The sequence below is a fragment of the Hermetia illucens genome, chromosome 7 (assembly GCF_905115235.1).
Source record: "Hermetia illucens chromosome 7, iHerIll2.2.curated.20191125, whole genome shotgun sequence".
NCBI lineage: Eukaryota > Metazoa > Arthropoda > Insecta > Diptera > Stratiomyidae > Hermetia > Hermetia illucens.
In genome coordinates this window covers 5,577,619-5,589,967 of record NC_051855.1, presented here as the reverse complement: position 1 = coordinate 5,589,967, position 12,349 = coordinate 5,577,619, and the positions used below count along the sequence as shown (strand labels likewise).

General features: G+C 42.4%; 2 protein-coding genes across 3 annotated transcripts; one reads left to right on the top strand and one right to left on the bottom strand.

Moving 5' to 3' along the window:
* The first annotated feature begins 1,191 nt into the window (after positions 1 to 1,191).
* On the top strand, positions 1,192 to 2,627 carry LOC119660810 (ADP-ribosylation factor-like protein 3). The gene is made up of 4 exons (XM_038069651.1): positions 1,192 to 1,421; positions 1,480 to 1,687; positions 1,764 to 2,159; positions 2,221 to 2,627. The coding sequence occupies exons 1-4, from the start codon at positions 1,369 to 1,371 to the stop codon at positions 2,446 to 2,448; spliced, it is 885 nt and encodes a 294-aa protein (XP_037925579.1). The 5' UTR covers positions 1,192 to 1,368; the 3' UTR covers positions 2,449 to 2,627.
* A 111-nt stretch (positions 2,628 to 2,738) lies between these two features.
* LOC119660809 (UV excision repair protein RAD23 homolog A) lies at positions 2,739 to 10,714 on the bottom strand. 2 transcript variants are annotated; one of them, XM_038069649.1, is made up of 7 exons: positions 10,510 to 10,714; positions 9,753 to 9,917; positions 9,610 to 9,688; positions 9,296 to 9,500; positions 8,745 to 9,231; positions 8,399 to 8,650; positions 2,739 to 3,413 (listed from the first exon to the last, which is right to left on the bottom strand). In XM_038069649.1, exons 2-7 carry the CDS (start codon positions 9,816 to 9,818, stop codon positions 3,303 to 3,305), a joined length of 1,200 nt encoding a protein of 399 aa, XP_037925577.1. In that variant the 5' UTR covers positions 9,819 to 9,917; positions 10,510 to 10,714; the 3' UTR covers positions 2,739 to 3,302. The 2 variants fall into 2 exon arrangements, with proteins under 2 accessions (XP_037925577.1, XP_037925578.1); XM_038069650.1 differs by having other exon boundaries at positions 10,522 to 10,714.
* Positions 10,715 to 12,349: the final 1,635 nt, after the last annotated feature.

The following is a 12,349-nucleotide window of genomic DNA, read 5'->3' as shown; positions in this document are numbered from 1 at the left end:
CAAAACCTTAAAAAGCACACTGTGTTATTTCTTTTGTTTCTATGGCATTCGGTAGTATATCCGTCAGCTCATACAGAGCATTTTAAGTTGACCGTCTTGCTTGGTAAGCGTGTTGACACTGATGTAGAGAATTGCGTTTTAGAACATTAGTTCTAATACAGTTGTCTATGACCTTCTCCACCGTTTTGAGTACGAACGATGTTAGGGAAATTGGTCTGAAAGATCTAGGGTGAAAAGGATCCTTTTTACCTATGACACTAACCGATGCTTCGCCTGTTTTTCATCGATTCCGAGAGATCCTTAGACAGCGCCATGAGTCAGCGTGGGTATCTGGAGTGATCTACGCAGAAAATGCTTTCCAAAGCGATGAATAGCTATTATAATACGATGGCGGAAATCAGCACATATTGGTTGTGAAACCTCGGAGCAAATTTAAGTCTAAAGGTGAGTTCAGCCAACTGCGTTCTAGTGCTGATAGTTGTTTCGTTATCGGTGACGGCCTATATACTGCCTTGGCTATAGAACCTGGAGGGATTCATTGGACCATGACATCTTTCATTAAAAGCCTCGACTGCGGTGACCGCATTCACTTGTTGTCTCTCCTAGTCACCTTGGCCAACTTATTTCGGATTTTGAGAAAGAGGCAGCCAGAATCGGATTGAAGATAAATATCAACAAACCCAGTGTTCTCAGTTTGAAAGGTTATCGTCCTCTCCTTATCTGGACAAAGCACTGAAGGCGTCAAACGGAGGGTGGTTGATTTGATTCTGAAGAAAGATGCTTGTTTTTGAAACAAAATTTAAGAGGTATTCGGAAATCCTTCCTAGAGAATGGAGGAACAGTTTTATTGATCCCGAAGGAAAGAGCATCTTGATAGCATATTCGGCGAGGAGCATCAACAAGGAGGGAGGTCTTTGTCCCGTTCGGTAGCGGAGTTGGCTCGTTTTGACCTTACTTGCTTTAGGTAGAATTGAGAGATTCTCAAATCGCTAGTCTGAACCCTGGCTCACATTCTTACATTCCGAAATCTCACCGAAGTCCTTTTCAATTTTTTCTTAAAGCATTGTTCAACGAAGTGGACCATGGGTTCACTAACCTGAAATGGGACTAAGCACCGCTGTATAATATATTCGGAAGTTTCCCATTGACCTCATGTGGACTTGTTTCCCAGAAATGTTGCCTTAGCAACGTATTATTGCTTGGGCGCAAACAAACGAAGGATACTCATATAATTCCTTCTCAATATACCCGACGCATTTTGACGAGTAGCCGCGAGATAACTAACGCATTAAAGGACGAAAAAAGTGTATAATTCATAATAGCAAAACCCAGGGATACCAGTTTTTAGAAGAGAGTTCGTTTCAAAGTATGTGGCGATGTTGTTCCTGTTGTCTACCCCGATTAGGCCAGACAGAGATGCTGTAAGAACCATAGCATCCAGAGTTTGTAAATTATTTTGAAATTGTGTCCTTTTCACAGGGAGAATATCAATATTCTAGTTCTGGGCTTGAATGGAAGTGGTAAAACAGAAATCTGTCATGTTTTGTCTGATAAAAAGAGGACGGACATGTTCCCAACCAATGGATTGCGTTTGTTCGCTCGAAAGATTGAAAATTTCGCGGTCACTTTTACGGAAATCGGAGGAAATGAGGGCATACGGAACATTTGGCATCACTACTATCCAAAGGTTGTATAGTACCCTTTCGTGTGCGATAAGCTCTACCGCACATTAATATGATTTTGACGATATTTTTTCATTTTAGGCGCATGCTATCATCTACGTTGTAGATTTGGCCGACGAGGTTGCAATAAACGAATCATATGATGTCCTTTCGAACGTCATAAAGCACCGCTTCATTCAGGGAAAATCTATCTTGGTCCTGGCAAACAAGACAGACCTATGTGAGCATCCGGACATATTAGACTTCTATGAGCGCTTCCCACTTGAAACGTTAGCAAACTTCTATCAATCTCATATCCTGCTGCAATGTTGCGGCCACAATGACTACACTGAGTTATACTCAGGAATAGACTGGCTACGCCATCGTATTGAAATCGACCTTCAGCACCTGAAAAATCGGATAAGTTTCGACATTGAGTCGGGAAAAAACCAGAATGATAGTCGGAGTCGAATTCGCAGGTTAACCAGTATGAGTCAGGTTAGTTAGGATTTTTTTAACGAGTTATTGCGCACAGTAAATAGAGGGGTTAATTTTGCAGGTTCGGGGCTTCCTGCGTCGACCGAGGTCAGCACCAAGTGTAGCTACTTCATCAGCACGTGCCAAACAAGGAACCGGCTCATTTTCAAGGAGTCGTCGCTTGATACGTAAAAATCGAGTTCATAGCGCTGATCAGGGGCCGAATATTGCACAACAGGAGGTTAACGGCGTGAAAGTCGAAGGTAATACTATCCCTGAGAATGTTTCAGGGGAGGCGATGCAACGATAATTTGGCTGAATGACACGTTTTTATTACGCAAAAAAATGAAAAGAAGCGTCCTGTGATATTGGGTTTTTTTTCCAATTGTCCTTAATTGATACATTCACTGCTCAATTTGACCAAAGATTTCCAATCATCAGAAAATTTGTATGACCTGTAGAATAGTAAAATAAAACTGAAAGATTTCATTCCGTATTTTTTTTTTTGTTTTTTTAATTTCTTTTACAAACTTCGCTCCATGTAGGGTGGCATTAACAGATACAAGAATTCAAAATTCCTTCTTTCTTGAAACAAATATATTAAATTCCATTTTTATTTTATTTTTTTTCTTCAATTCAAACACAAATCAGTTCACGAGAAATCACCCTTTTCGTATGCTTTTATATTATATATAAAAAAATAATGTTAACTAGAAGGAATAATGTAGGAAAGGAGGGGACAATAGGAAGGAAAGGTGAATATAACATTGTAAAACTATATGGACAGCAGTAGCGAATGAAGGACAGCGCAATATGACGAATATGAATAGCTGTGACTTGGGGGAAAATTAAAGGAATACAATCAAATGGTTTTTCCTTCGAGAAACAGAACAAGGAGATATATAAGGAAAACAGGGGTTGACGCGGGCATTAAATTTCCACGACGACTGCAACTGGTATTCTCAAGGCTGTTTTTTGGATCATATGATATTATATATACATATATTGTTTGCTTTTGCTGCTTTACTCAATATTTGCATTAGACTCGGCAATTTTTCATTTTTCTTTGATTTTTGTAATATCTAAAAATCATTTTTTTGTTTAATTTCATTTTTTTTTTTTAAGTTCTGCTGTCGCGTAACTCTATTCACTATTCTTTTGATTTTATTCGTCAAATGGATGAGACAACAAAAAATTTGCGGCTAAATTTTCGTTTTTTTCGCAGGCAAAATATGCTTGCAGTACTAAATGCTCGGGAAAGCCAAGAGCTTTAAGCTGTAACGAGAGACAAAGAAAGATAAAATTTGATAAGAATAAAAAAAAATTGAGTTTTCAAGACTAATCTAAGTTGGGGAGGAAAAAGTAGTCAGCTACACACGACCCACCCATTCATCATTGATGAAATATATTCAGTAGTAGTGTAAATTCTGCACCCCTTATGCCCTCTTCGAATGATCACAACAACACGAAAGTCAAATTTTCTAGGTGAACAGCATGGTGCCAAGGATTGCTATCAAACCAAATTCCCAATAAACAGCTTTTATCCGAGTCCTATAAAAGAAAGCTTTAATTGTTCCTGTCCTTGTACGTTCACAGCGGTAGACCTTGCTGATTGGATATAATTCATCAGACATGAATTGATTTTTTGATCAAATTTCGACCCCATCCAGTAATACCAGCACCATGCTCTGTGTTCACCTAGCAATCATAGCATTCATACACGCTATTTTTGCTCACCATTTGAGTTGCTTCCTACCAACTTGGCTGTTCAGATAAATCTTAGCAAACGAGTTGTCATCAGCGCGAATTGCACGATCATCATCTTGAATGCGCCCCAATTTTTCCTACGATGAATGAAACGTCTTATCGGTCGCGAATGACCTCATTTCGGACGTGAGCCTTTGAGGCTTTGATATCAACACAATCACAATTACAGTAGACTCCCTCTTAACCGGACGTCGGATTAACAGATTGTGTCTGCGTTTGATGTGGAGGAGAGACAAAGCCTCTGAGCACTCAGCCCTTAGTGGTTCATTGTACTCGATTCCTCCGTCTAACCGAATATCCCGGATTCGTTTATGTATCGCAGAATTTCCGTTAGTGGATATGATGCTATCCGCTGCAGTTGGAGCACATCAGCACCAAAAATCTGATGTCTGATCCGTCCGTATGCGGGGCACTCACATAGAAAATGTTCCATTGATTCCGCTTCCTCATTCCTATTCTGAACATATGCCCAGCTAGTGAATTATGGCCAGTCAGAATGCCCACAATACTTCTGCAAGTCTGCCTGCTGCTTTTCGACAGAACAAACATTGCAGATTGTTTGTTTGGTTCTGACAGGAAGAGTTTGGTCTGTCTAGCAGCATTAAGGCTTCGCCACCTGTCATCATGGGAAGCTTGTTCCCAGTTTTCGATAGCAGCATCAGCCAATGCTACCGACACCCCAATTCCAGTCCGGGCATGGGGAAAGTTGAAGCCTATTTGGCTGAGGCATCCGAGATTTCATTTCCCTCTACACCACAATGACCAGGTACCCAGAGTAAATCCACCGTATTGAATCTAGAAACAGAGGTCAATCGGTTTCTAGATTCCTGAACGGTTTTTGAAGTGATCAAAGTACTACTCAACGCCCTCAATGCAGCTTGTCTATCGCTACAGATTGCGATGCGCCTGCTCTTCAACCGCTCGTCAATCATCCAGGTTGCAGCCCTTAGGATGACATAAAATTCAGCCTGAAAGACCTTTGTGTATTGTCCCAAAGGAAAAGCCCATTTCTCGTTTTAATTCAAGAGGTAGACTCTTGCTGCAGAACCATTTCCTGTTTTTGAGCCATCGGTGTAGAAGACATCAGTATATCCTGACGCACATTCTTCTGGTTCGTCCCAGTTTTCTCTCCGTTTCAAGATAGCATCATATCTTTTACCAAACAGATGTATGGGGATCTGAGAATCGGAAGACATGACGAAAACTAGATTCAGTTCTCCCAATGCTTTGTGCGTCTGTCAAAAAATTGTGCTTCTACTTTCGTTGAATCTTTGCGAAAACTGCCTACGGGGTGATAGTAATCGAGATATAGGGAGAAAAATCAATTGTTCTGAGGCAAGTATTAGATTTTTTAAAAAAAATTATGCCAGAGATGACAGTCTGCGAGGAAAAAAAGGGAGCGGGAGGAAACAGTTGATTACTCCCAGAGTCAGGCGGTCATTAGAGCGAACATTCTTGCGAGATAGCTTTGCAACTGCTCCTCAATTACGTACTGAATTGCTGAAAGGGGGAAATGTGTCAGTTAATGTGAGAACGGTGCGGCGGCGGTTGAATAAATTAGGACTCAGACCTTGAAGACAAGCAAAATGCCGATTTTGACAAAGGCTATGCTCAAAAAAGGCTGAATTGGGCATTGGAACTACGTGACTGGGCTGTGGACGATTGGAGATGAGTTGTGTTCTCTGATGAATTGAAATTCAATTTGCTGAGATCTGACAGTGCGAAGAAGAAAAGGAGACGTATTTGACTCCCATTGTGTTGTACGAACTGCACGTCATTCTCCCTCAGTAATGGTAGTTGTTCGTTTCTAAGCGGCGCTGTCAACGCAGAAAAGTACAAAAAAGTTATAAAAGATTGCGTTTTTCAGACGGTAGCGGCACTGCATGAGCACTTTGATGAAGTCACGTTTCAGGACGATCCGGCTCCGTGTCATAGAGCTCGTACTGTAAGCAAATGAAATTTTTTATCTGTTTTATCCTCAATACGACTCTTATTCACAGGTACCATCTTGGAAAGAGGAGCTTGGCGTTCATAAAGCGGCGACTGGAACAATGATCGATAAGGAACAAAGCAAATCTAGGAAAAACTTTAGAAAAGATATGGCTTAGTGAAATTCCGAACGACTTTATTGCAAATTTATACCAATCGATGCCCGCACGAGTTGCAAAAGTGATTAGGGCGAAAGGCGGTCATACGAAATACTAATAACCGAACAAAAGCGAAAATCAATTTCTTCCAATTTCGCTTCTAAATCGTTTAACAAATTGTGTATATGCTTATTTTCAAGGTTTTTCCTGTACTCTTCCCTCAAAGCTTCAACTGTCCCTTCCACCATATTCTTAGAATAGAACTTCTGCTGGTGTAAACAATAAGAACTTCAGATGCAATCACATGAAGCAGCTTCATGATAAACCCGAAAAAAAACCTTTTGGCAGCGTAGCTCAGGAAAATGCCTGCACATCAAATTGACGAGCCAGGATCCGGTCACCCGCCACTTGGAACTTCACTTTTCGGATCGTGGTAGAGCAATTTAATCCAGCGCAAGGGCTCTTCTTGTACTAAGTCTTGTCGTAGAACTTACCAGACGAGTTCGTGTGGCACACGGTCAACGTTTTCTCCCGATCCAGAAATGCAATGTAAAGAGGGCGATATTTTCCACAGTGTTTCCCCATGACTAACCGCGCAGCGTCCATTGCGTCAATAGTTCCGCAGCTCTTGACAAACCCGGCTTAATTTACGATTATTTGACCGATTTCGCGGATACGGTCATCAAGAATGCCTTCGAAAATGTTCTTAGTATGGGATAGTAACCGGATCGGAAGATAATTTGAACATTCTGCTGGACTTCTTTTTTTCCCATATTGAAACTGTAGTACTTTCTTGATTTTGTCCTACCTTCCCCAATAACCCGATTGAAGAAGAATTCGCTGAGCCAGTGTTGGGTCCTAGCTCTTAACTTTCAAGGTCCCAGAAGTGATGTCGTCAGGTCTTGTTGCTTTCCCTAATTTCATTTGTTTTTATTGTTTCCTCGATTTTAGTGGCGCTGACATGAAGGTCCTGGAGGTTTCACGTGAGTACCTGCCGTGTGGGCATAATCTAACGGTCCTCTTCGGACACGAATTGATTTTGTGACCACAGAGCCCCGCCGTGGCTGACACAGCGGACTGGTTTATGAGTGCCGGCTCAGCATTCATACCAGTACATGCGAGGCCTATCTAACACCTCTGCCGCAACTAAGGGGTACGACCCCCGAGCTCGCAAGAAGCTTTGCCGACGATGTAGCCAGGTGGAATTGCTCGTAATGTCGACAATGCTTGTGGAAGTGAAGGATGAGCGAATTCCTCATTTGTAATCTGCTCGAAATATTCTAGCCATCTATCCGGTCTCCAGCTCATTCCCACCATGGTTTATTCCTCTGAGTGCTTTACCTTGCTCAATTTCTCAGCTGACTCAGGTTTACCCCACCTTGTCTCCTTCAGCAGGCAGTTGGTTATGTATTGTTTTTCCAACTCTTCAGTGAAAATTTGTACTAATTGGACAACGAAAACCTTGGATTACAGGCAAGATATTCTTTTCTAAAAAAGGAGTCAGTTGCTCTTCAACTAATGCAGTCGGGTTATTGAATTGATAGATATTTAGGACCAACTTAAATCCTCACAAATAACTGTCTAGGCTCAGGTCAATCCGACTCAACAGGTTGCGGTAGGCGGGTCACCTAATCCGTATGGATGAAGATGATCAAGCCCGGTTGGAAAAGAAGACGATGCAAACCCTGCCTGACGGAGCGATGTCGTAGATCAGGACGCCAGACAGCTTTTAGGGATTAGGAATTGGAGGAGCTCGGCGGAAAGCCGAGTGTGTCGAAAGTGTCTGGAGTTCCTTACTAAGGCAGCACTAGACCGGGCACCGGTTTTTGCGGCGTTGATGATGATAAGGCCCAGGTCAGCTAAGGTTAAAACCTGATTTATGAACATCGATATACGTCGAGAAAGCACTTTCGGACCTAGTCTTCTTGATATCTGTGGTGGCAATTTTCCAATTCAGGCTTTTGGGGAATGTCGCCATCTTCATCCAGGGCAAAGACGATCCCGCTTCGGTAGCAATGTAGCTACAGAAGGCAAAGAGGAACCCGTCCGACACGAAGAGTCTTCCTTCCGTTCGAATGTTTGCTAGGTTTTGTAGCTGTTACTTTTTTCTTTCCCGATTTAATATTAGCACTTTCTTGAATATTCTTTAACCCCCTCGTCCTGATGCCATTATTTGGGATTGTATTCTCATTTCCCTTGCGCAAATTGTAGAATTGATAATGGTCCTTAGGATGTTTCGATGATTTGTTGTGGCTCCTTTCTTGCGTCCCTTCCTTTATCATTGGGCGCTTTTTTATATTCGAAAAGTTCGCCAGACAAAGAGAAAAGCAAGATCCCCACGCTTGCCTCTCCATCAGAACACTATACCAAACGCAGACAAACCGAACATTACAAGCAAATACTTACCCTATCTATAGCATCTCGGTCTTGTGGCGTTAAAGTAATTGCAGCACTAACTGTATCACCTTCTGATCCAGCCCCTACATTACCCGAACCAGGCATACCAGTTGCAGCAGCCACATTACCACCCCCGCCGCCACCACCACTTTCGGGCCGAGATGCTGGCGCTGCATCACCACGCGGTTCATTAAGCATATTCAAAAATGAATCCTGATTATCCGAGATTAGTTGTAGCAAGGCAGGATTTGTCTGTCCAATCTGGAATTTACAAGAAAAAAACAAACGATGAAACGGGCAAATGGCTACCCATTGTCTTCCCTTTTCCAAGGGCCACAGTCTAAAGACCACGAACCTGTTGAAGTACAGCATTTAGAAATTCAGGATTTTCTTGGATTAATGTGCGCATCTGCTGAAATTGCGGTTGATTTCTAAGGAATGCCAATGGATCCTCGGAACCATCGCCACTACGCCTTTCTGAACTACTATCATCGCCAGTACTTCCACCAGTTCCACCTGTCGTTCGTCCCGATGTGTCCAATTCCGTGTCTGCTACATTCGTCTCAGGTATTCCGCTAAGTAAGTATTCCACAGCTCGATCTGGATTATTATAGCTTGCCCGAAGAGCTTCTTCCACAACCTCCCGACAGTATCCCATCTCCATAATATTTTCAACGATTTTATCATATTCAGGACCCATTATTAAAGCTGATTCAGCGGCTGCCTGTGCACTGGTACTGGTACCGCTACCGGCCGTTGTCGTTGTCGATGTACTTGATGCAGGCTGTGTCCTCGACGAGGTCGTTGTTTCAGGGCGGGTTGTGGTTTTTGTGTCTCCATCCCTATGGGGTGGTTATTGGGATCAAATTAGAAAAGGATAGAGATTGGGCGGAAATGGATCATTACGTTTTAGGTCCCGTTTTCGACTCGGTCGCCGCGGCCTGTGATGTCGTTGTAGCTGTTGTGGATTGGCTAGTCGCTGTCTTATCACTAGTGGAACCTGAACCGGGCGCTGGTTGTGGGGTTTTCACAATTTTCACCATCACCACAATGAACTTTTTCTCATCAATATTATATGACTCTATCGTCCGATCATCGCTCAGGACCATACCTGCCGGAAAGGAATAGATACGTCTATGATTGGGCATCTCACGCTTGTGTGAACGATCGCAGAGTATGTGCCATTGTCACCCCTCCGCCTCCACAGCCGCATAACTTACCTGCGTAGATGAGTTTCTGATTCTCCACAGGATAATCATGTCCTCGTTCATCCTCGATCTTCTGTTTTAGGTCCTTGATCTGCAATCAAACGGAAATTCACACTAAAATTCATTCGTTATGCCTGGGAAGCACAAGGTTCTACCGTTTTCGTTGGGTCGATCTCCACCGTGAACGTGTGATGTTGTAAGTTCTTCACCGTCACTATCATCTCGCTAGCTCACTGTGTCACCTGTTATCCTAGAGATTTTCGGGCTCAACGTTTTAAAGTTGTAGGACGCACTCCGCACCCCCAAAGTCGCACCGCCTCCTGCGAAGTAAAGAAAAGAACGAAACGATCCTCTTAGAAGCCTGGCTGGGAATGAATTCGGCGAAGAAGCAATGATGCTGCATATTCCGGAGAGGAAGCTAATTTTATATTGGCAGACGGGTGACTGGTAATCCCAGCGGTCCCGTTGACCCGACGGTCATCGCGCAAACAACTGAACGCTGCCCTAGAGCATGACAAGGGATCACCGGCAAGATCTTCGCAAGCAGTCAGAACATGACTTTTGGTTGCTATATTTGTCCGATGTCAATGGGATTTGAGGCAGACGTGCTGACCGTAAATCAGGTGAATGCCTTCTGCGTATGACAGAAGAACGACTCAGCGGTCAAGCGTCGTCTCGTCCGGGAATTCAACTCGCTTTCTCCTATCCAAAGTGACAGTTGACTGTGCACCACTTTCAATCACTTTTTAAGACATTCCCAATCGATTCTTTACAGGTGTCTCCGACTCATAGCCCCGGAGGGACCCATGCGAGTTACAGACTTCATCCGAAAACATTACACTTAACAGTAATTGAAAAATCGCATACAAACAACTCGCTTGCAGCAACAAACCGATATCGATAACGACCTACTTTTATACTCACGAAATCCTTTGAAAATCACTAGCCGAGATTGATAGCACAAACTTAATCAACGGCAAATACCCTAAGCTTTTCAATTTTAATTGTAATCGCGTTTTGGCTATCGTAAATTACTCAAAATATGATGTGAAAAACACCGGACCGATATGAAACGTGAGCTAGCAAAACGCCATTTTACTTGCGTGACGATTATTTTTTTGATACGTACGGCATTGCCAACGTTGAATGACCGTTGGCCGGTGAGTAATAGAAATGTTTCGATGATGTTGCAAAAATCAATTTCAAGCGGTTGCAGACAAACCTTTCGACAGATATTCATCTCCGGATATTAAATGCAGAAAGTTTAATAAACTCAATCCATGCAATTTGACTCCCACATAAAAAATGGCGAGAATAGTAAAAATTGCAAAATTATGCATTATGGGTTGTTGTCTAAAATAAGTACTGGTTTGTGGCTAGAATAATTCCTCAACTGGTTATCGATACCGCAAGGGAAATTCGTCACTCTAGGATCCCTAGAGGGAACATTTAAAGATTTAATTTTCTTTTCGCTTAAACTATCTTAAAAATCACGTAGGAAAATTTCATAGCCAAGGAAAAACTATAAGAGTTCGAATTGTGGGATCCCTTTCATTGCTCCATCTGCAATTTGGTTGCGGGAGTTGCTATCGTGAATAGACCGTGTTAGAAAATGACTGTATGTTTTTTGACGCCGAAATAGTAGTTTCACCTGCCCAATTACCATATTCGTTGCAAAAAACCAATTCAGAAGGCTCAATAATTAATTCTAATAGTTTAAAAATTGAATTCTGACAAGACAGGAAAGAAAACGCGATGATTGGCTGACACTGGATGTGAAGTCATGGAGCGAGGAATTTGAATTTTATCTGCATGAAGGCTACTGGGTCATCGACAATGTGCTGACAACGGAGTGCTCATAAAAAGTATAAGTATAGCTGGCGTAGGCCAGTTAGGGCGACGTGCAGTTACACTTAGCTGGCTAGTATTGTGTGGTATCGGAGTATAGCAAAAATCCTTGGGATATTTGTTTAAGGCCGATCCTTGGGACGGGTAATGGGGCTAGTAAAAACCGGTAGCGGAAAATACCACGGATTGATTATGACTAGCCTACTTTATTCATTTCTTTCTGATTTATATACAAAATTATTTCTCACTTTAAATGCTTAATCAACAAATTATAATTCTTTGCAAAAGCTAAACTGCATATTCAACAAAAATTCTTGGTTGTAATTCAGTCGCCTTGACCGCGATGAACTTCCATCTGCGTTTTGTTTCTTATATTATTGCAGGAACAGTCGATATGATTAGCAAGTTTTGTGGAGCATGATGAAGGTCGCTGACTTGAGCATGGACCATTGTGCGGGTGTCGTGTATCTATCATGAGCGTTTTGCCGCGGAGCGAAAACTGTTCGATGATCTGTTTCTACAACACTCCTTTTTGCGAAATTCTCAATATTAACAGAGATATAAGCGTTTAAAGGTTTTCCAACGATTCGTCGAAATTTCGGAAATTTTTCCGGCATCCAGACCCCCCAACCAATGTACCATTTTAAAGCTCAGATCCTCCACCAGACGTGGTGATCACAAATTAAGCTCCGTTTTGCGAAATTCTCAATATTCAGCCGTAATATTCGGATGGATTTTGGATTAGACAAGTGTCGAATCAAAGCTATCCGCAAAGGTTATCACGAGCCCCATGCCGCACATAGCATTGGTGACCTCCACATCGAAGCTATGACTGAGACAGACTTCTACAAGTACCTAGGAATTCTGCAAGGAACCCATGCTCGAGTTGCTGATCTGAAGGATG